The 21,508-nt window shown below is 45.5% G+C and overlaps 1 protein-coding gene across 2 annotated transcripts; it reads right to left on the bottom strand.

The window, feature by feature from the left end:
* Window positions 1-1,596: 1,596 nt before the first annotated feature.
* Cipc (CLOCK interacting pacemaker) lies at window positions 1,597-21,441 on the bottom strand. 2 transcript variants are annotated; one of them, XM_021179054.3, is made up of 4 exons: window positions 21,285-21,441; window positions 15,115-15,302; window positions 6,606-6,775; window positions 1,597-5,172 (listed from the first exon to the last, which is right to left on the bottom strand). In XM_021179054.3, exons 1-4 carry the CDS (start codon window positions 21,335-21,337, stop codon window positions 4,285-4,287), a joined length of 1,299 nt encoding a protein of 432 aa, XP_021034713.1. In that variant the 5' UTR covers window positions 21,338-21,441; the 3' UTR covers window positions 1,597-4,284. The 2 variants fall into 2 exon arrangements, with proteins under 2 accessions (XP_021034713.1, XP_029340569.1); XM_029484709.2 differs by lacking the exon at window positions 21,285-21,441 and adding an exon at window positions 9,102-9,301 and having other exon boundaries at window positions 15,115-15,206.
* Window positions 21,442-21,508: the final 67 nt, after the last annotated feature.

Below are 21,508 nucleotides of genomic sequence, written 5' to 3'. Positions count from 1 at the left end.
AGATAAAGTCGCCTCGCTAGAACACAGGCAACCCATTTTCTAAAGTCCTCAAGTTAGTTCTTTTGAGTCTGTTGATTTCTTGGGGTTTTTTGTTTGTTTGTTTGTTTGTTTGTTTTGGTTTTGGTTTTTCGAGACAGGGTTTCTCTATATAGTCCTGGCTGTCCTGGAACTCACTTTGTAGACCAGGCTGGCCTTGAACTCAGAAATTTGCCTGCCTCTGCCTCCCAAGTGCTGGGATTAAAGGCATGCACCACCACGCCCGGCTGTTGATTTCATTTACGTCATCTAATACAGCTACAGCTCTTTTCTAAAAACAAAACCTTTTAAAATTACATTTCATTTACTTGTGTGTTTGGGGTTGCAGGGGGGAGATACCATGGTGCACATGTGGAGGTCAGAAAACAACTTTCAGGGGCCAGTTCTCTCCTTCTGTCATATGAGGTTCGGTGGTCCTCTCAGGCCATCAGACTTGGCAGTCAATACCTGTACTCACTGAGCTGTCTTGTTGACCCACTGCTATAGATCTCACAAGAGGTGATGCTGAGAAGAGACTTAGAGGTAATTAGCTCTTTATTATTCTGCTCACAAGTTAAGTTAGCCAAAGCCACCAGTAATAGTGGGTAAGGAGGGGACTTAACCCAGTACCTGAGGCTCCAAGTTCAATTTTCAGCATTATGAAAAATCAAAAATGAAATAGAAATAACACACAGATACCAGCCTTTCGTCTCTTCTGCACCAGGCTATGAACTGTGGAAGCTCCAAGATCCTGCTTAAACAGGTATGATCACAAGCAAGCAGTCCTAGAAGCCGGGCTGCACCCTCACCTGGTGGGTGCACATCAAGGACGGGGCTGTCCCAAGCCCCACAGGGTCACCTTTCCAGCTCTTTTCTGAATGCCACTTCTGGAAGATGGTATCTCGATTTCAGAAGGGCCTTCTTGAGCCATCTTTATCCATTTTAAATTCATTTTAGTGGCCTTACAACCATATTGTAAAGTCACTGAGACTACTGTGTGGGCCAGAAATACTTCTACAGGACTTCACACTGCCAACCCTGCAGATCTTTTAATGAGAGCAAGCTTGTTACACTCCAGTGTCAAGCATGCCAGGAAGCAGTTCTCAGCTGTTATGGGGAAGCAGGGAAGACATCGATCTCCCTGGAAAAAGCAGAGGAAGGCTGAGACATACTTGCTAAGGACCCCTCTGTTGTATTAAGAACTTCAGCTAAGTGGCTTTATTTCATCCCAGTACACAGCCATAGCCGTTCTGCCATTTTAGAGTTCTGACGTGTCAGAGGGAGGGAGCCACTGGATGGCCTTCTTGCTCCTCCACCTCCTGCATTAAAACCCTGCAAGCTTGGCAGGCTACTCAGGCCACTACACACAGCATTCAGTCTCCAATATTCAGCAGCCGATCCCATATCCCAAACAACACAAGGCAATGCTTGAAACTTCGAGGGTTTCTGAGGCAGTGGGATGGAGGGCAGTGGTTCTAGGGGTGGCACCCAGGGCATCACACACCCTAGGCAAGCATTCTACCCATAGCTACAGGCCCAGGCCTTAAAATTTTTAAGCAGTTACAAAGCAAATAGACCAAATTGCTTTCAAGTAAGTGACTTTTATTTTTTTTCTTTGACATTTCACAGTCAATTTCTACATAACTTCACACTTAGAAGAATTCACATTTGGTAAATAGTCTCTACCCTAAGGAGGATATGGCTAAAAAGCCACTTCCGTATATGTGCAAGAGTAACTTGTATGCTGAAGGAATCATACTAGAGAAGAAAAGTCAGAGGATACCATAATCAGTAAAAAAACAATATAGCAAATTATAAATGACAGTAAGTTCTATAGCCAATTTCAGTCAGGAACCTTTCTAAATGTGTTTCAATATTGCCAATACAAAGGTTCTGTGGGTTGATCTGAGTTAAAAATAAACTTCTCACCTTGGGGAGACAGCAGTCCTACATAACGCTTCGTAAGAGCTCATACCATGCAGAGGCCTCTGCTACTTACAGCCTTGGGCAACCAATGAAGACTCCTCCAGTCCACTCAGGACTTCCTCCAAGGGCTGGTCTGGCCTCTGGCCTCAAAGGAGTGCTCCTTCTAAGATCTAGCTAGCTTCTCTCCTGGAGTACACCTGCTTCCAGCTGCACCAGGAACAGAGCGCTATGCTAACAGCCTAGAGACTTGCAGCTGTGCCTCTAAGATCACAGAGGAGCAGTGACTGGGGGTAGAGGTGGGGGGCGCTAACCCTCCCACCACTGGGCAGTGAGAATCCAAGGTGGTTTTCATCATCTTTCATGGGGACAGGAAGGGAAATAAAAACCCAAATCTAAGAAGAGACCAAGAGGCTTACAGCACTAGAGGGCTTTTCCAGTGGGGTAATATTTGGCTCCCAGCAAGAGCTTCCAGCCTTCTGACACACGGGCACCTCACGGCTGGTGCCCAGGCTGCTCTGAATGCACCCGTCTCTACAGCTTTCCTGCCAAATGTTCTGCCACAAAGGCTGCTTCCTAGTGGAGTGCAGAATGGCCACAATACCATACTGATTCGGAAGCACAGCACGAGGAGCCAAGCCTGCCCAGAAACACTGACTCTGATTTTGGAAACTTTCAGAAAGCAAACAGCAGGTAACAGTGCTATGTTGACCAAAGAATAGAGATTTTACCAAGTTGATTATTTTTAAACCAATCATATCTAAATCATATATCTTTATGAACAGAGTAGAGCCAACCTGAGTCTTATACTTTTTAAATTATGTTAGAATCACAACCAACTCTGTAATAAATGGGATCCTTTAACTCCTGACCTAGTAAAGCCCCCAAGAACATTTATTCTCTCTGCAGAAAAAGATACTGGTCATAAAAACCAAGTTAATTCATAAAGAACAAAGATTTCCAGGAGGATGAAAATTATAACAGAGGATACGAGCCTTTGGATCTTTACCATTCAGACACTTCGTTCCCGGCACGGCACAGGGAAACTGAAGACATGGAGACTCCCCAGGCTCTTCCCCCCAAGACCCGCCTCTGAGAGGGACACCACACTTCAGCTCTGCTGTCCACATCCAACCCGAGATGCAAGACCGCTCCACGGCGGCCCCATCATCACAGGGCATGCGTGAGAACAGGGAAGGATCCTTTCTGATTGTTGTGGCCTTGGGGTTTTATTTCATTTAAATGTATAAACACAATCAGTTTTCCCTCGCAGAACAACTGGGCGAAGTACAGACAAGAGACAACAGAGGGTGGACTTACACGAGACCCTGAGGACCCACTGAAGTCATCTCAAGCTTTGGATTGTTTACCTTGTTTTGATGTTGATGATAGCTTGTAATTTTAATTTTAGATTAGTTTATTTATTGTGTGTGTGTGCACATTTGATGGACAATCTGCAGTAGTAAATTCTCCTTCTCTCGTGTGGGTTCAGGGGATCAAATTCAGGTCACTGGCAGCAAGCACCTTTACTCACTGAGCCATCCTGCAGCCCCATCTCAAGCCTTTTAGATAGTCTGTGCTATTTCAAGTATAAATTAACAAAACCTTCCAGCTAGTGACCAAAAATGCTGGCTTCTTTGACCCTTAAATCAAAAAGCAATTCATCAAATACAATTCCAGACAGTATTAAATCCATTCTATTTGTTAAAAATCTGAAGTATTGCCTACTTGTATAGGTGAGATCTAGTGTGTGGTCAGTGTGTGAGTCAGATGGCGTTGCCCTTTCCCCTTTAACTTCACGTGTAAGGAACAAAGCCTTAGGCCGTAAGTGCTTGTACCCAGGCGCCTGTGCCCAAAGCACCCAAAGGTTTCACTCACAGGCACAACGCCTGGTAGAACGCAAACGTATCCTCTTCTTTTTCTCCGTGACTAACATACTTGAGGGAGGACAGTGAAGGGATCCTTAGGTCACCTACTCCTTGGTTGGACAAGTGTCACTGTGTACACTCGTCCATGTCACTGTACCCTGACCCTGGACAGTGAGGAGGAGGAGGATGGGAAGGGACAGCTGAAAGACACACACAGCCATCTCTCCTTTGTCCCAAGATCCAGCTAAGTGCCTGCAGGTCAAGGAAAAGGGGCTCACAGATACTTCCAGCTGGAGTTCCTCAGAGGAACTTAACACACTTAACCTGTGCACGGACCACAGACTAAGACAGCAGCCAGGGGCTGGCACGTGGCTTTGTGGGTGAGTTCAGAAAGAAAAGCTCTTAAATAGGCTGTGGAAAACCAGTGTAGTTGTAATAGCAAAGGAGTTAACTCAAATGACTGGAAAATGTTTCTGTGCTATACGTCTGGGTGATCAGACAGCGTGTCTAGGTCACTGCCTGAATGACTGGACCCAGATGTTAGTGATGCCTGCAACTTGGCCCATGCCTGAGGAGCCCTGCTCTTAGTGGCCTCTATAAACATCTGGGTTTGCTCCTTCAGCTGGTCCAGCTCCGCCTGAGTTGCTTGGTTCTGACGAATCAGCTCCTTGGTTTTCAGAGTGATTTCCAGCAAACCAGACTTGTGGAGGACCACTAAGGTATTCTGAAAGCGCCTATGCTTGTTCTGCCTCTGCTCGGAGAAGATGTCTGGGCTGCGGCAGAGGTGCTCCGCAGCCCACAGAGGTGAACTGTAACTGGCTGACAGTGGGGAGAGAGGGGAGCTGCTCTCTAGGCCATGCAGAGTGCTGTCAGACGCACACACAGGGCTGGCGGGTGAAGCAAAGGTCAGACTGGGAGCTTTAGCCACATGACTGCTGGACACAGGCTGAAGAGTCTGTGGACTTCCGCCAGCCCCAAGGGAGGGGACTCCTTGCAGAGCGGAGTCCTCAGTGAGTTTGGAGCTGGGTGGGGCTGGAGTGGAAGGACTGGATAACACTCGGCCAGTCTTGGCTGGCTCACTGGAAGACAGGCTTGGCCCCGGTCTCTCCGTGCAGAGTTTCTTCGATACCCCACTTGTTCCTCTGTCTTCTGAATTGAGGCCCCTCTTGCCTGGGTGGGGGGCTATTTTGGTATAAGAATTTAGAATGGGCAAGTAGTTTCTGGATTCTGACTTTTTCTCACCAGTCTGGCATGAGCTGACAGGAGATGGCACAGGTGGATGAAGGACAAAGAGCTGTGGCTGCGCTGAGATCACTTCAAAGGAGGGCTGGACAGTCCAGGACTGAAGCTGGGAGGAGCTGCTGCCCTGGAAACAAAGGAAGAGAGCAGCTGCATCCACAATGGGTAGGTGCAGCCTCCAGCTTCCATGCAAGGCAAAGGAGGAGGCTGCTCAGCTATGGCTGTGTTTCCCTCATACCCAGGGGAGCCCTTGTTGAGAACAGGGGGAAGTGGCCTGATTTCTACTTATATCTGCATCATACTTTAAAACAAAAGAAAGCAAAAGCAAAAACAAACACAAAACTTTTTCCTAAGGGAAAACCTGAGGAAAAATCTGGGGAGTTTATTTTTTTTAAATCCCATCTCTGAATGTGTGATGTGCCTGTGAACGTGTGTGTGCACACGAGTGCAGTAGATCCCCTGGAGATGGAGTTACACGTGGTTGTGAGCAGTCCAATATGGGTGATGGAACAAAACTTGGGTCCTCAGGAAGAACAAGTGCTCCTAACTGCTGAGCCATCACTCCAGCCTGAAATGCATGTTTTTAATCATGAGCTATCACTCCGAAAAAGAAACTGGAGGCAGATGAAATAATGGCACAGGTAAGGTCCAACTGAGGCAGTAAGATCAGAGAGTGTCGTTCCCTGGCAAGGTTAAAAGCTGCTGCAGTTCAGGCTGGGGCGACTGGTCTGGTGAGTGCTGGCCTAACACGCTTGGAGTGCTTTACTGGATGCCCAGCCCCACATGATCCTGGCAGAGGCAGATGCCTATCATCTCGGCATCCAGGGAAGAGAAGTGGGAACACCAAGAGCTCAAATCCATGCTCAGCTACACACAGATTCCAAGGTCAGCCTGGGCTACTGCAGACCCTGTCTTAAAACAAAAACTAAGAACTCCAAATGAGCCGGGCGTGGTGGCGCACGCCTTTAATCCCAGCACTCGGGAGGCAGAGGCAGGCGGATTTCTGAGTTCGAGGCCAGCCTGGTCTACAGAGTGAGTTCCAGGACAGCCAGGGCTACACAGAGAAACCCTGTCTCGAGAAAACCAAAAAAAAAAAAAAAAAAAAGAACTCCAAATGAAACTCACAAGTGACTCCATGAAGGTAGCTTGTCACTAGGCTTTCTATCTCCTGACAAACAGCCAGAAGTCTGACCAGCTGTCCTTCCTTTTGTCCCTCTGCTGAGGAATCTACCTCACTCACTTCTGAGTGTGGCTGCATGTTTTCAGTTCTCTCTCTCTCTGTGTGTGTGTGTGTGTGTGTGTGTGTGTGTGTGTGTGTGTGTGTGTGAGTCTGTGTGTGTGTGAGTGTGTATGAATTTCAGTATAAGTGTGTGTACATGTGAGCTCACATGCCCTCAGGTCAGATAAGGCATGGTAGAATAACACACATGTCCTGTCTCTCTCAGGACAGAAGTGAGATCAGTGTGAGTCCCTCAGCGCGTTGAGAGGGGGTGTCTGCACGTGAGCACACGGGAGCTCGGACACTTTCATCTGCAGACTCCGGATCCCACGTCTCCTCACCTGCTTGACCAGCACGTTCTTCATGACGACCATAGGGGACAGCGTGGGGAGGGCACTGTTCGCAGCTTTGGAGGGCTGCCTCAGCTTGTCTTCTCTCTTCCAGCCCAAGGCGCTCAGCATGTCCTCTGACTCCATCTGCTCTGCGGAGCTCAAACATTCTGAGCTCCCATCTGGTGGGCACACAAGCAGTCAGACAGTTCACTTGAGCTATGGCTCATAACCCAACTCCTAAGGAGCCACAGGCTCCTTAAAATAGAAAGGAACAGCTGGGGTAGGTAAGTGTTTCTGTGGATGTTCTAAGGTTGGAGATTTCACTGGCTGCTCAATAACCATCCTTCCCACTCCACAGGTTTGACTACTCTGCTTGACTTTCTTCAAAACTCTTAGAAAGCCCCGTGTCAATCAGGCTTTGTTTGAAGGCAATAGTCACCAGATCTCAAAAGAAATTAGCTGAAGACGACAAACTTAAATGGTTGCTTTTATTTTCTTGTTACATTTTGTATGGATGGATGGGGTGGGGTGTGTGTGTCACTGCACATGCAGGGGACAGAGGAGAGCCTGTGGGGGTCAATTCCCTGCTTCTAGGCTGTCAGCCTTGGTGACAAGTGACTTCACCTGCTGAGCCATTTCACTAGGGCCAGGTCATTCCTTTAAAAACTGTTTTTGAGAAGTGGGGAGAAAGTGTAACATTCTTAGGTTCCTCAGAGGCTCTGCAACTGTAAGATACAAATTATAAAAAGCAAAGCCTACCAGGCAGTGGTGGCGCACGCCTTTTTTTTTTTTTTTTTTTGGTTTTTCGAGACAGGGTTTCTCTGTGTAGCCCTGGCTTGTCCTGGAACTCACTCTGTAGACCAGGCTGGCCTCGAACTCAGAAATCCGCCTGCCTCTGCCTCCCGAGTGCTGGGATTAAAGGCGTGCGCCACCACGCCCGGCTTGGTTTTCTTTTCTTAAGATTAATTTTTTTTTTATGTGTATGAGTTTTTGCCTTTAAACAAAACTCACCTTTCCCACTTAACATTAGAAATTAAATACAGAGATCTCAGAGACAGAACAAGTATGCAGGAGACAATGGATACAGAACAAAGAGAGCAAAAGGAACACAAAGAAATCACACACAATGCTAAAAGCAAGTTAAGACATCTTTTTGAGCTGGGCGTGGTGGCGCACGCCTTTAATCCCAGCACTTGGGAGGTAGAGGCAGGCGGATTTCTGAGTTCGAGGCCAGCCTGGTCTACAGAGTGAGTTCCAGGACAGCCAGGGCTACACAGAGAAACCCTGTCTTGAAAAAACAAACAAAAAACAATAAACAAAAACAAAGCCAATTAACATTTGTATCCATGTTAAAATGAAATATCTCTCTTCTGAATTTTCTGATATGAATGGTTAGTGATAACTGTTAGCAGAATCTACAGTCATCTAGGAGACAAAGCTCCAGGCATACTGTAAAGGACTACCAAGGTCAAGTTTAGCCTTTGAGAATGTCTGTGAGGGATTATCAGTTAGGTTGACTGATGTGGGAAGGCCTGACTATAGGCAGGGATTCTTCCCTGACTACATACAAAGAAGGAAGTGCACGGAGCACCGACATTCACTGCTCTCTGCTCCCTGACTGTGGGTGTGGGGGAGAAACTGCTTCAAGTGTCTGCTGCCTTAACACCCCCCCTCCCCCCCCCCCCCCCCCGGCCACAATGAACTCTAACTCTGAACTGTGAGCTGAAATAAACCCTTTTCCCATAAGTTGCTTTTATTGAAGTATTGTATCGCAGTGACAGGAAAAGAAAACTTATGTCAGTTGTCAAAGCCAAGGCTACACTATTCCTCTCTGTTGTCCCGGCCACCCTGTAAAGTCCCTACTCTGCGGAAGTCCTGAACACATGAGAGCTTACTGGGGACCCTATACAACAGGGCACAAAAGGATGCTGTTATGGTTTGCACTTCAAGTGTCTCCCACAGGCCTACACTTTCAATGCCCAGCTTGAGGCTCTGACTTAAAGGCACAGAGGTTTCAGCAGTAGGACTTGGCTGGTAGATGGCTGGAGCAGGCTTTTTCACGTTACAGCAGGCTCTGGCTTGACCTGCTTTCTCTGCTCCTGGCCCATGCTACACACCTCCACCTCCACAGATGGAGCTGCTCCACTGTAGCTTCCACCTCAAAGGACTTACACCATCTGAAACTATGACCAGCATAAACCTTCCTGTCAGGTACCATGGTTACCACCGAGATGGGAGACAGTACAGATATTCTCCCTATGTAAATTCCATATAAAAGGAATGCAAACCTTCTACAGAAGTATCTGGGACTACTCTAAATGCTCACCACATATGTGGCTCAGTGGACAAAGAGTTTTCCTGGCAAGTACACAGCCCTGGGTTCCTTCCCAAGCATTATGTAAGCTAGGTCTGGGGCATACCTGTAATGTCAGCATTCAAAAGGAAGAAGCAGGAGGACCAGGAGACTGGGTGGGGTCAGAACAGACCAGGTATTGTGGCACATACCTGTAATCCCATCACTCAGAACGATGAGCCTGAGAAGTTCAAGGCCAGCCTCAGTAACACACAAAATAACCCAGGCTCAAAAAAACAAACAGGGACTGGACAGATGAATCAGTGGTTAAGAGCACTTGTTGCTCTTCCAGGAACCCACCTACGTGGCTCACAACCACTTGTAATTCCAGCTCCAGAGCATCCAATGACTTCTTTAAAAGACAAACAAACAAACAAACAAAGCCTCGTAAGTATGTCAGAGTAATCTGAATGAGGCAAGATAAAAAACGGTAAATGTATTTTGTACAGCTTGGCAAAAACTGATTGAAAGATATTTCTCAAAAAAAGAAAGAAAGAAAGAAAGAAAGAAAGAAAGAAAGAAAGAAAGAAAGAAAGAAAGAAAGAAAGAGAAAGCAGGCAGGCAAGAAAGAAAAGTACTTATCAACAGAGGTGTAATTCAAAGTCTAGTGACACTTATTAAAAATCCTGGCTGTTGGAGTCCGCCCCTTGATCCAAATGGACACCTCTGATTAAGAACTACTAGACTAGAAACAACTGTGATTCCTGGACTTTGGAGTTGAAATGCATTCTACACATGATGAAACTAGGTGTTGAGGGGCTGGAGAGATGGCTCAGCGGTTAAGAGCACTGACTGCTCTTCCAGAGGTCCTGGGTTCAATTCCCAGCAACCACATGGTGGCTCACAACCATCTGTAATGGTCATCTGATGGCCTCTTCTGGTGCTTCTGAAGACAGATATAGTGTACTTAGATATAATAATAAATAAATCTTTGAGCTGGAGAGAGCAGGGTTGATCAGAGCTAGCAGATGTCCTAAATACAATTTTCAAAAACCACATGAAGGCTCACAACCATCTGTACAGCTACAGTGTACTCATACATAAAAATAAGTAAATAAATCTGTTTTAAAAAATGAAAATGGGAGCTGGAAATGGCTCAGCAGTTAAGAGCACTTACAGAAGACCCAGGTTCAGTTCCCAGTCCCCATATCAGGGGACTCCTGTAACTCTAGTTCCAGGGGATCTGTTGCCCTGTACTGGGCCCACAGGCACCTCAGGTAAACAGTGCACAAACTCACAAAGAGACACATGCATACAAATAAATATATCTTAAAACAAACAAACAAAAACAGAATAAGACTAATTTAGCCGTTTCCTTTTGTTTTGCAAAGGAAAGTATGCAATACCAACAATATGGTGCTCTAGTGATTCCAAATGTAGGGAAGCTACCAGAACATCCAGAATGTGGGACAGTCTATCAAACTCCAGTCCTGTCTTGTTCAAAGGTGACAATGCCATAAAGAAGAGGAAAGAGAAGATGGACGGCTACTCTGAATTAAATAAGATTAAAAGGCAGGCTATCTTCATGCAGTGCACACTCAAATGGATGTTGGATCCAAAAGCCAAAAGATGAAGACAAATGCTATACTTCATTAGGATAACGGTTAGAGTATTCTACAAGGGTTGACTTTCTTGGGTGTGATGATGGCATTATAATTACATAGAGAAATTTCTTTGCTTCTCAGATTTAGACTAAAGATTTATTGATGAAATGCTAATTGTTTGAAGTTTAGTTTCAAACAGTTAAGCAATGTACACAGGGGAGGGATGTAAATAAGGCAAAATAGTAACTCCCTGTGGATCTGAAGAAAGTATCTTTCTGGTAGAGGATTCAATCACTTTTAGATAGATTTGAAATTTCTAGAAATAAATTTGGGAAAATAATTAAAATAGCAAACACACTCCATCTTGGTTTTGCAATGTAGTTTATCTTATGTGCATTGTCGTGAGGGTGTCCGACCCATTGGGACTGGAGTCACACAGTTATTAGTTACCACACGGGTGCTGGGGACTGAACCTGGGTCCTCTGCGGAAAGCACACAGTGCCCTTAACCACTGAGCCCCCTCTCTCTAGCCCTAGTTTTGCAAATTTTACCAAAGTGCTTTTCAGCCTTTTGGCTAAGATCAAATACAAATTTCATCATATCCAAGGTAGCTGGACTAACTCAGGTAGTGACCATCTCCTTGGAACCTGCCCCAAGCATTACAGTAGCTTTCACTGGAGCCACCTTCTGAAACAGGAGTGAGGCGGCTGTGTCACCACCTGTGTCTGAACAGCACAGTACTGACTAAAACAACTGGACTGACACAGTTAGACTTTAGAAGGAGGAGCTGAATGCCAGTGGTCCTGGGAATTACAGAGGGACAGTAGGTAAAGTCTGTTCTCTTCTTTGACTTCCCCAAGCGCTTAAACTTTCTCAGGGAGCCTGCATTACCTGTATGATCTAGAAACAGAGCAAAAACAAGTATGATACTGAAAGAGAAAAAAGCCCTCAGTGTTTTCCAGACCTTCAGCCTTGTTTTATAGACCCCACTTCCCAGGCCCTTCCGCAGCCTCAGTACCAGGATCTCTAGGAGGGCTTAAATCTTCACTAGTCTGGTGCTTCAAGTGAGCTCCAGGAGGCAAGCCTGCTAAGCAATTACACTCAGAGAAGGAACCCACAGTGCTGCAGGCTGGCTCACCCTTCCCTGGACTGTCCTGGCCCTGGGTAGGACACTAATTCCTCTGTTCTAATCCCTGGGTCAGGGCTGTCCCTCTCTGAGTAATCATCTATTTATAACTTAGCCTCTCATTCAGCATGCCTATGAGACAAGCATAGCAATCTAAGAAGGGAAGAGTCCTAGACTTCCTAACAGCAGCATTTCCTACTATAAATTAGTAAATCAGTAACCTGGGTGGAACCTGGGTAACACCTGGAGATATGTGTATGCCTGGGTGTAAATCTTTCCCTAGAAAAAGATCCATTCTCAGGATAGTGAGCCTGAGTCCCTCCATCCCCCTGAGACTCTACTGGGACAACACTGTTGGCACTAGTCGCCCAGTAGGGGTAGTTCAAGCACTGACTACCTTCAGACCTAGAAATAAAAAAAGAGTGTCAGTGCCGGGCGCAGTGGCGGCACGCCTTTAATCCCAGCACTCAGGAGGCAGGGGCAGGCGGATTTTTGAGTTCGAGGCCAGCCTGGTCTACAAAGTGAGTTCCAGGACAGCCAGGGCTATACAGAGAAACCCTGTCTCGAAAAACCAAAAAAAAAAAAAAGAGTGTCAGCACAAATTTAAGAGGCTCAAGGAGGGATGCAGCCAGCCCATTTGGGTAAGGCTCAGGACAGCTGTGATGGTTCATATATGTTTGGCTCAGGGAGTGGCACTATTTGGAGGTGTGTGACCTGGTTGGAGTAGGTGTGTCACTGTGGACATGGGCTTTAAGACCCTACTTCTAGCCACCTGGAAGTGAGTGTTCTGCTAGCAGCCTTCAGATGAAGATGTAGAACTCTGCACCATGTCTGCCTGGACGCTGCCACGCTCACACCTTGATGATAATGGACTAAGCCTCTGAACCTGTAAGCCAGAACCAACGAAATGCTGTCTTTATAAGAGTTGCCTTGGTCACGGTGTCTGTTCACAGCAGTAAAACCCTAAGACAGCAGCTAACAGTGAAAGTTGCTCTACTATCAATTTTTTCTTTTTTAGTATTTTTTCTTTTTTTTTTTTTAAAGATTTATTTATTTATTATATGTAAGTACACTGTAGCTGTCTTCAGACACTCCAGAAGAGGGCGCCAGATCTTGTTACGGATGGTTGTGAGCCACCATGTGGTTGCTGGGATTTGAACTCTGGACCTTCGGAAGAGCAGTCGGGTGCTCTTACCCACTGAGCCATTTCACCAGCCCTTAGTATTTTTTCAAACATTTGTTTTTTGAGACCACATGAGATAGTGTTTCTGCCATCTATCTGTCATGGTGGAGACAGGAGGATCATTATGAGTTCAAGGCCTAGCTGGTCTACATAATAAGTTCCAGAATAGACAGACTACATAGAGAGACCCTGTCTCAAAATTTTTTTTTAATTTAAAAATTTTTAAAGAAAGAAAGAAGGGCTAGAGAGATGGCTCAGTGGTTAAGAGCACTCACTGCTCTTCCAGAGATCCTGAATTCAATTCCCAGCAACCACATGGTAGCTCACAACCAACTGTAATGAGATACAATGTCCTCTTCTGGGGTGTCTGAAGAGTGACAGTGTACTAACATACATAAAATAAATAAATAAACCTTAAAAAAAAGAAAAAAAGAAGAAAGAAAGAAGGCAAGGAAGAAAAGAAAAAAGGAAGAGAAAAGAGAAGAGGAGAAAAAGAAAAAGAAAAAGAAAAAGAAAAAGAAAAAGAAAAAGAAAAAGAAAAAGAAAAAGAAAAAGAAAAAGGAAAAGGAAAAGGAAAGAAAAAAAAAGAAAAGAAAAGAAAAGAAAAGAAAAGAAAAGAAAAGAAAAGAAAAGAAAAGAAAAGAAAAGAAAAGAAAAGGAGGTAATACTAATGATAAATTTGTTTGGGGAGGTTTGGTTGTTTTGGTTGAGACAGGGCCTTATCATGTGGCCCTGATGCCCTGGAACTCAACTCTGTAGACCATGATGGCTTCAAACTCAAGAGATCCACCTATCTCTGCATCCCAAGTCCTGGGATTAAAGACATGTGTCACCATACCCAACTCAAAGATTTGTTTATTTTCCTCTGTGTGTGTGTGTGTGTGTGTGTGTGTGTGTGTGTGTGTGTGTCTGCCTGCTAGTCTGTCTGTATATACATGCACCATGTCCATGCACGAGCCCTCAGAGACTATGAGGGGTGTCGGATCTCCTGGAACTAGAGTTACAAGTGGCTATGAACTACCTGACATGGGTGTTAGACACTGAACCCATGTCCTCTACAAGAACACCAAGTATTCTTACCTGCTGACGAATCTCTCCAGCCCCCTGTTCTACTTTCTTATCTCTAATAAGAGTTTACAGTTGGGTCAGGTAGCTCACAGTCTAAACACAAACTGTAGTTATTAGGAAAAAGTTAGAAGGAAGGGCCTTTTTTTAAGTATAGCAAAAGTACTTTCTAAGCTGGTGTTATCTTAACTTACTACATAAAGAAGGTTCAGCCAAAGACAGGCCATATATATGATAATGACTATACCATATAGCCAAAGTATATAACAGACTATATCGTCTAGGTTTAGGAAGGCACACCCTAGGGTTCACACAAGGATAAAAATCCATGAGGACCAGCTTCTCGTTACATAATACATGACTGGCTTACCTTTAACTGACCTTCACACTGCTATATGGAAACAAGATGCACTAGTATTTTTCTTTTTCCCTGTCATATAAAAGAAATTAACATAACAGAATTCTGAATGTTTTTAAAAACACTTGTCTTTGAGACAGGATCTCCTATAATTCAAACAGGCCTTGAACTCGCATGTAACTAAGGACAACATGCGACTTCTGGTTTGAGGCTGGAGAGATGGCTCAGTGGTTAAGAACACTGACTGCTCTTCCAAAGGTCCTGAATTCAAATCCCAGCAGCCACATGGTGACTCACAACCATATGTAATGAGATCTGATGCCCTCCTCTGGAGTGTCTGAAGACAGCTACAGTGTACTTACATATAATAAATAAATAAATCTTTACAAAAAAAAAAAAGAACACAGGAACTTCTGATCCTCCTGTCCCGACCTTGTAGTGATGGGATTATAGGCACAGTGGGCTGCCACATCCAGTTTTATAAAGTGCTGGGGTACAACCCAGGGTCCTGAATACTAGGCAAGCACCCCACAACTGAATTATATATAGTCCCTGTCCATGGATAACATTTCTTTTATAGTAGCTACAGTTTGAAATGTAGGATTAAAAGTTGAAAGTCTAATTGAAAAAGGATATCAAATTATTTTTTCAGAATTAACTCCATGGTGCTGTGAGATAGACAGACAGACAGACAGACAGATCATAAGATACTACAGAATAACCACCACTACCACCCTTGTTCTCAGAATTACTATCCCTAAGAGCTCAGGTAGTTGTTTATCCTGGGTGTGAAAGCTTCTTGTCTTTCTTACACACGTGAGTGTCGGGGAGGAAGGTTCTCACGCACACCACTCGGTCAAAGCAGAAGAAAGAGTACGCTATGGTTAACCTGAGAAGCCAGAGTCCTTGTCTGAGTCAGCTGCCACCACGCCAAGGGGTCGCGCTAGCTTCTTCATCTCCGTGCCTCGGCCGGGCTTGGCGGACAGTCTTCTGGGGCTCTCTCTGGATGGGATTTTCCTCTCCATGTCTAAGAGGGCCGGAAGACGGAGCACAGGTACTCTGTGCATATGGATTACTCTGTGAAAAACAACAATTACATAAGAAGTCATTACCTGGAGCATGAACGAGGTGAGCCAAATGGTGAGGAAAGTGAGGGCAAAGAACACTACTAGCCTCACCCACTTCAGCTGACCAAGCTTCAGGTTTACCAGACAGAATGCTTCCCACCCAAAGGAGTCTCACCGTCCCCTCGCTGCCCTCTAATCCCATTGCAAATTCAAGGCACGCAACCACATTCAGTGGAAGCTTTGTGAGCTGCTAACAAAGGGACATTTGATTAGGCTTTTTGAAATGGGTAAGGAAATAAACTCACCCTCCTCCCTGAGGAGAGGAGAGGTAACATCAACCAGTAAGGCGTGCTTTCCCAGTAGACGTATGTGGCTTGTGACCTAGTGCCACCACTCAACAGTACAGCGTTTCTCAAATAAACCTGTCAGTTCTTAGAATAAAGTACTGAGCAGAGTACAACCAATATCACACACACACACACACACTCACACACACAACAGATACATAGACTCACACACAGATACATACACACACACTCACACACACACATACACACACACATACACATGCACACACACAGATGCATACACACAGAGAGAGACATTACTTCAAAAGTCTTTTTTACATTTATTTTATTGGTTTATTTTTGTGTGCAAACATACATGTGTATGAGCACACATGTGCCGTGATTCACGTTAGAGGTCAGAGGACAACTGACAGGAGTTGGTTATATCCTTCCACCTCGTAGGTCCTGTCAGCCAGCAAGCACCTTTACCTGTTGAACAATCTCTCTGGCCCCATCCACCATGGTTATTTTATTTGTTTGTTTTGGTTTTTTTAATTATTATATGTAAGTACCCTGTAGCTGTCTTCAGACACACCAGAGGAGGGCGTCAGATCTCATTACGGATGGTTGTGAGCCACCATGTGATTGCTGGGATTTGAACTCAGGACCTTCAGAAGATCAGTCAGTGCTCTTAACCACACCACGTTTTTTTAATGATTTATTCTTATTTTCTGTGCATTGGTATTTCCCCTATATGTATGTCTGTGTGAGGATGTCAGATTCCAGGACTTCTGGAAGAGGGCTCTTAAAACCTGAGCCATCGCTCTATCCTCTATATGCTTTTTGACTTAAATAATACAACAAACAAACAAACAAACAAAACAAAACCAACAACAACAACAACAAAACCATTTACAGGCCTGAGGTATAATTCAGTAGTAGAGCACTTACTTGGTATGTTTAAAGCCTAAGTTTGATCCCCAGAATGACCACATACGAGCAAAAACTTTTATGTACACACAACATAGTTTAAAAGTGCTTACTCGGGAAGAACTGTGAGAGGAGGTAACTGGGAGGGGGCAGTAAGTGGGCTGTAAAGTGAAAAAGTAAAATAATAAAAAAAAGTTTTTAAATGTAAAAAGCACTTACAAGGGGGTGGGCTAGAAAGATGGCTCAACAGTTAGGAACATTTGGCAATCTTCCAGAAAACTCAGGGTTGAGTCCTAGCATACACATGGTGGCTCTCAACAACTTGAGCCCTAGAGAATACGCTGCCCTCTCTGGCCTCTGTGAACACTAGGCACACATGTGGTACACAGACATACATGCAAACAAAACACTCCCACACATAAAATAAATAAAAAAATTTAAATGTAACTATTTATAGTCCATAAGGATATGTAACATTTACTGCTGTTAATATTACTCTTGAGCTTCACAATTCCCTCCTTAGCTGTGATCCCATTTTGTAATGGAAGAAATAAGGCTCAGATACATGACATTCGGACATTCGGAAACATGTATTACAAAAAAAAAAAGAGAAATGTATCAAGTGCTTCCTATAAATTGGCCATTAGCCGGGCGTGGTGGCGCACGCCTTTAATCCCAGCACTCAGGAGGCAGAGGCAGGCGGATTTCTGAGTTCGAGGCCAGCCTGGTCTACAAAGTGAGTTCCAGGACAGCCAGGGCTACACAGAGAAACCCTGTCTCGAAAAACCAAAAAATAAATAAATAAATAAATTGGCCATTGTGCTAGACAGTCAGGCAGTGCCCTGGAGTCACGCACGCTGGAAAAGACTGGATGTTAACTAAGGAGCAGTGTGAGTGGTGGCACTCACCCAGCACTCAGGAGGCAGAGTCAGGCAGATCTCTGAGTTTGAGGCCAACCTGGTCTATATAGTGAGCTTTGGGCCAGCCAGGGCTACCTAGCGAGATCCTGTCTTAAAAACAAGGGACAGGCCGGGCGTGGTGGCGCACGCCTTTAATCCCAGCACTCGGGAGGCAGAGGCAGGCGGATTTCTGAGTTCGAGGCCAGCCTGGTCTACAAAGTGAGTTCCAGGACAGCCCGGGCTATACAGAGAAACCCTGTCTCGAAAAACCAAAAAAAAAAAAAAAAAAACAAGGGACAGTTCAGGGGTAAGAAGAGAGGGTACCACCGAGGAAAACAATAATGATGGAACTGGGTAGAAATAGAAAAGTCCAGAAATTACTGAATTTACAATCCACTCATGGCTCCACACAGCTGCCCTGAGTAAAACCACACACCTCAGCTAAGTGGCACTGTCCCTGGAACATCCCCAAGGGCCACGCCTGAACATTTCTGCTAGTTCAGGACCTCGTGAGAAACACTGGAGCAAAGACTCACAGTACAATGAGGAGACGCGAGCCCGTGAGCAACCTCTTGCTCACATGCTTATAGACACTTGCAGTGGCCTAAAGGGACGCAAACTGATCTGAAGGGGAGGAAACTCCAAGTAAAAGTCATTTTGCTCCACATCTAACTCATTTACGGTCTGTCAGCCTCGTCCAGTTCATATCATGGGACTCTCGCACCAGTCACATGCTTAACCCTCCACAGGCAATGATAAACAATGACACTGCCACATCCTACAGCACACCATGCAAAGCACCGTCTCTTTGTTTGACAGCTAGGATGTTTGATAGCCTGGACGATCCTGTTTAAAAGGCAGATGCAGATGTAAAGCAGCGTCTCTAATTAAAGCAGGATCCTTGTGTATGAAACCTGACAAATGTGCACAGGGTCATTTTCCTAAAAGAATTCTGTGACTGAATAGAGTCTTCTTTAAAATGAAACTACAAGTGGCTTCCGGATGGTATTCAGACCACTGAGGGTCTGACCTGCCGTTGATCCAGATTAGAAGGGCAGGTCATGGCAGATGCAACCAAGAGTCTGAGAAAATGTCACACTATCTTACTAAACAGAATACTTTACAGGCATTTTAGAGAAAGCATCCCAATTTAGTATCTATGATCCTGTCACAAGACTATGAAGAGTCATTAAGATGTTAGCTACTAAAATGCAGTCAGTGGAGCTACAGAAAAACACTTAGAGATTTACTCTGGTTCACAGGGAATTTATAGAATATGGACTGCAGAATCAAAACACTAAAACTTTGACAAACCCGTTAAATTCTAAAACTTTTTATCCTGGGGAATTGGTGGCATTTTAGAAGAAAAACAAAACCCACACAGCTGACTCTGAAATGGTAAAGTGTCTATTTTAGATGCAAAAAGATTAAAAATATGAGAGTCTCTGTTTTTGATAAAGTTCTGCTCAAGCAGAAAAAAAAAAAGCTTTAGTGTTCCAGCCGAGGAGGCCCATGTGAGAAGAACAGAGAGCTACACACACCTCTTCTTTTGGAGGAAGTGGGCTCACATGCAGCACACCAGAGGAAGCCCTGGGCAGAAAAACAGAGGTGGTATTTCCCACCAGCACCCCTTAAGTGTACAGTAAGAGTCATCGTGGGAAATTAGTCAACGCTCACATAAACTGGTAGAGGATGACATCTCGGAAGTGTGCTCCACAGCACCAGCTGATCACTGCCACTTCTCACTGCTTACATTACATTACAGTCAGCATTGGTCTCTAGAACAGCAGTTCTCAATCTGTGGGCCCCTAACCCTTTGTGGGTCAGAAGAACTGTCACAGGAGCCACATTAAGAGTCAGAAAACACAGATATTTACATTGTAATTCATAACAGTAGCAAAATTAGTTATAAAGTAGCAACAAAAATTATTTTGTGATTGGGGGTCACCACAACATAAGGAAAGTGTTAGGAAAGTTGAGGACCTAGAGTCCTTGGTTCTATCTCTATTCTGTTAGGAAAGTTGAGAATCAGTGCTCTAGAACCCCAGAGTCCTTGAGGACCACTGCTCTAGAACCTCAGAGTCCTTAATTCTATATCTCTATTCTGTTTGGATGGTTGGGGACCACTGCTCTAGAACCTCAGAGTCCTTGGTTCTATCTTTATTTTGTTTTCAACTTTGCAACAGACTTGTGAGATAGTCAGAGAATAATAAATTTTAACAAACCTCAGTTCAGCAGAGTCTCTGGCAACCCAAGCAGTTTAGTAGTCACCAAACTACCTGAACAACTTGAAGGTCAAGACTGCATTTTCAAAGACTGGGATCACCTCAAGGTCTAATTATCAGGTGTGGTCCAATATACCCCTTAGTCTAAGATGAAACCATAGGGACAAGCATACCAACCAAGTTAAAAGCTGGTGTGACCCACAATCTCTGGGGAGTTTTGAGTTTGGGATGAACAGGCCGATCAAAGGGTTAAGAGGGGAGGCTGGGACACACAGCAGTTCAGTACTCTCCTTTTATAGCTACTTGGCAACATTCCTGAGAGCTCACATTCCCTTTAAATGTGTCACGTGTATGACATGCGTGCAGAGAGGTGTGAGGTGAAAGCCCAAGCTAAGGCTTACATATAATAAAGCAATAAGGCTATAGAAAGTGAATTTATCAGCCATAAACCTGTGAAGAACCTCAGTTAGAACCATAAATGTATTGCTAGGTTTTCTCTAAAGTCGTTTTTCTTTTGATCTGCATTTTCTGAATTGCCATTCCTGGAGAATGTGTATTTTAGTGGTGGAAATTTCACCTACCATGTCTATTATTCATATTCTCCTTCACACTCCTTCCCGTTCTCAAAACTGGCTGAAAAAAGTCATGTCTCGGACCCTGCCCTATTCCATAGTTTCTTTCCTACGGCTCTCTCCTTCCTCGCCTTTCAAGGGGGCCATGTGATTAGTAGAAAACGTTCTCAGATCACTTCAAAAAGGGGGCTCGCAGTGACAGTGCCCACCTATCCATTCGCACCAGCCCACAGGACATCTGCGACAGGCAGCATGCGCACCCTCCAGGCATCAACGAGCCTGCCAACTCAACTCAGCAGGGCAGAACTGGGCAGACCCCAGGACTATGCTGTGACTGGCATACCACCAGTCACCAGGGCAAATGCCCAGGTAATGCCTACTGCCAGAACTTGGGCAATAAACAGAGAGCTTGACTCTGTGGCCCTGGGTCCAGATCAAAACTGTCCTGCCCACCCACTAACCATTGACTTCTTACTTGGCACAAGCCACCTTCTTCCTCGCGTCCCTATCGTTGGCACCGCGCCTGGCTAGCCAGCCAGCCAGGAGAAATGACCAGTAAAAGTAGGCGACCGCAGGCCTCTGCAATAGACGGTGCACCTGTGTCTAGCTCCTAAACGAAGGTCCGGGACACTCACTCGGTAAACAGCCCTCGTGCCCACCGACCAGCCAATTCATAGACCCCTAAGGCCTTCAGGTTCTCCTCCGGCGGGAGCAATGGTATCCAGGGCCAGGCCAAGGCACACATGCTCGAAGGGACTCACAGCACTTGCCCCTCACACAAACCCGGTCCCTACACACAGTCTATGCCTCACCCCAGATTCCCTTCCCCACACCAGGCCCGACCCTCATAGCAAACCAACTAAAAGGAAGCCAGGAATGGCGTGTCCCTCTGCTCCCAATTTTTGGCGTCCCCGTACCCCCCAAAGTCCTGGTTCTTCCCACGGGCCCACTTCGCTCTCCTTCCTCCTTCCACCTGCTCCCACCTGCTTTTCTCGGTGCTCCCAGTCCTAACCTCTCAGTCTCACCCCCATCCCAGCCTCTCCCTGTGCCCGGATCCTAGCGAGCCCTGCCTTTCTCACCTAAGGGCCAGGGTCGCCGCTCCATGACCAGCCCGGCGGGTTAGCTGGCGCATGCGCGAGCCGGGCCCCACGACTCCATGACAACCTGGTATTCGCCGGGTCTCGAGCTATCCCCCAAGGCCTCCCGCCCATTTCTCCTCCCTCCGCCTCCACGACAGCTTTCGCCAGTCACGTGGCCCGGCTCGGCGGCCCCAGCACCATGGAGACTGCGCACTATGCTCCTA

Source organism: Mus caroli, unplaced genomic scaffold (genome assembly GCF_978045245.1).
Source record: "Mus caroli unplaced genomic scaffold, Mus_caroli_1 scaffold_14, whole genome shotgun sequence".
In the NCBI taxonomy this organism is placed as follows: Eukaryota; Metazoa; Chordata; class Mammalia; order Rodentia; family Muridae; genus Mus; species Mus caroli.
Note: the sequence above shows the minus strand (reverse complement) of the source record. Positions and strands in the feature narration are given on the sequence as shown.

Bases quoted from the DNA above. Each gene is read 5' to 3' on its own strand.
- Cipc (XM_021179054.3), bottom strand. From the start codon at position 21,337: ATGCGCCAGCTAACCCGCCGGGCTGGTCATGGAGCGGCGACCCTGGCC. The intron at 6,776-15,114 runs GTTAACCATAGC...TGTGCCCACCAG, and splicing joins CAAGGACTCTGGCTTCTCAG to ATGGGAGCTCAGAATGTTTG. The intron at 5,173-6,605 runs GTGAGGAGACGT...CTTTGTTTCCAG, and splicing joins AGAACGTGCTGGTCAAGCAG to GGCAGCAGCTCCTCCCAGCT.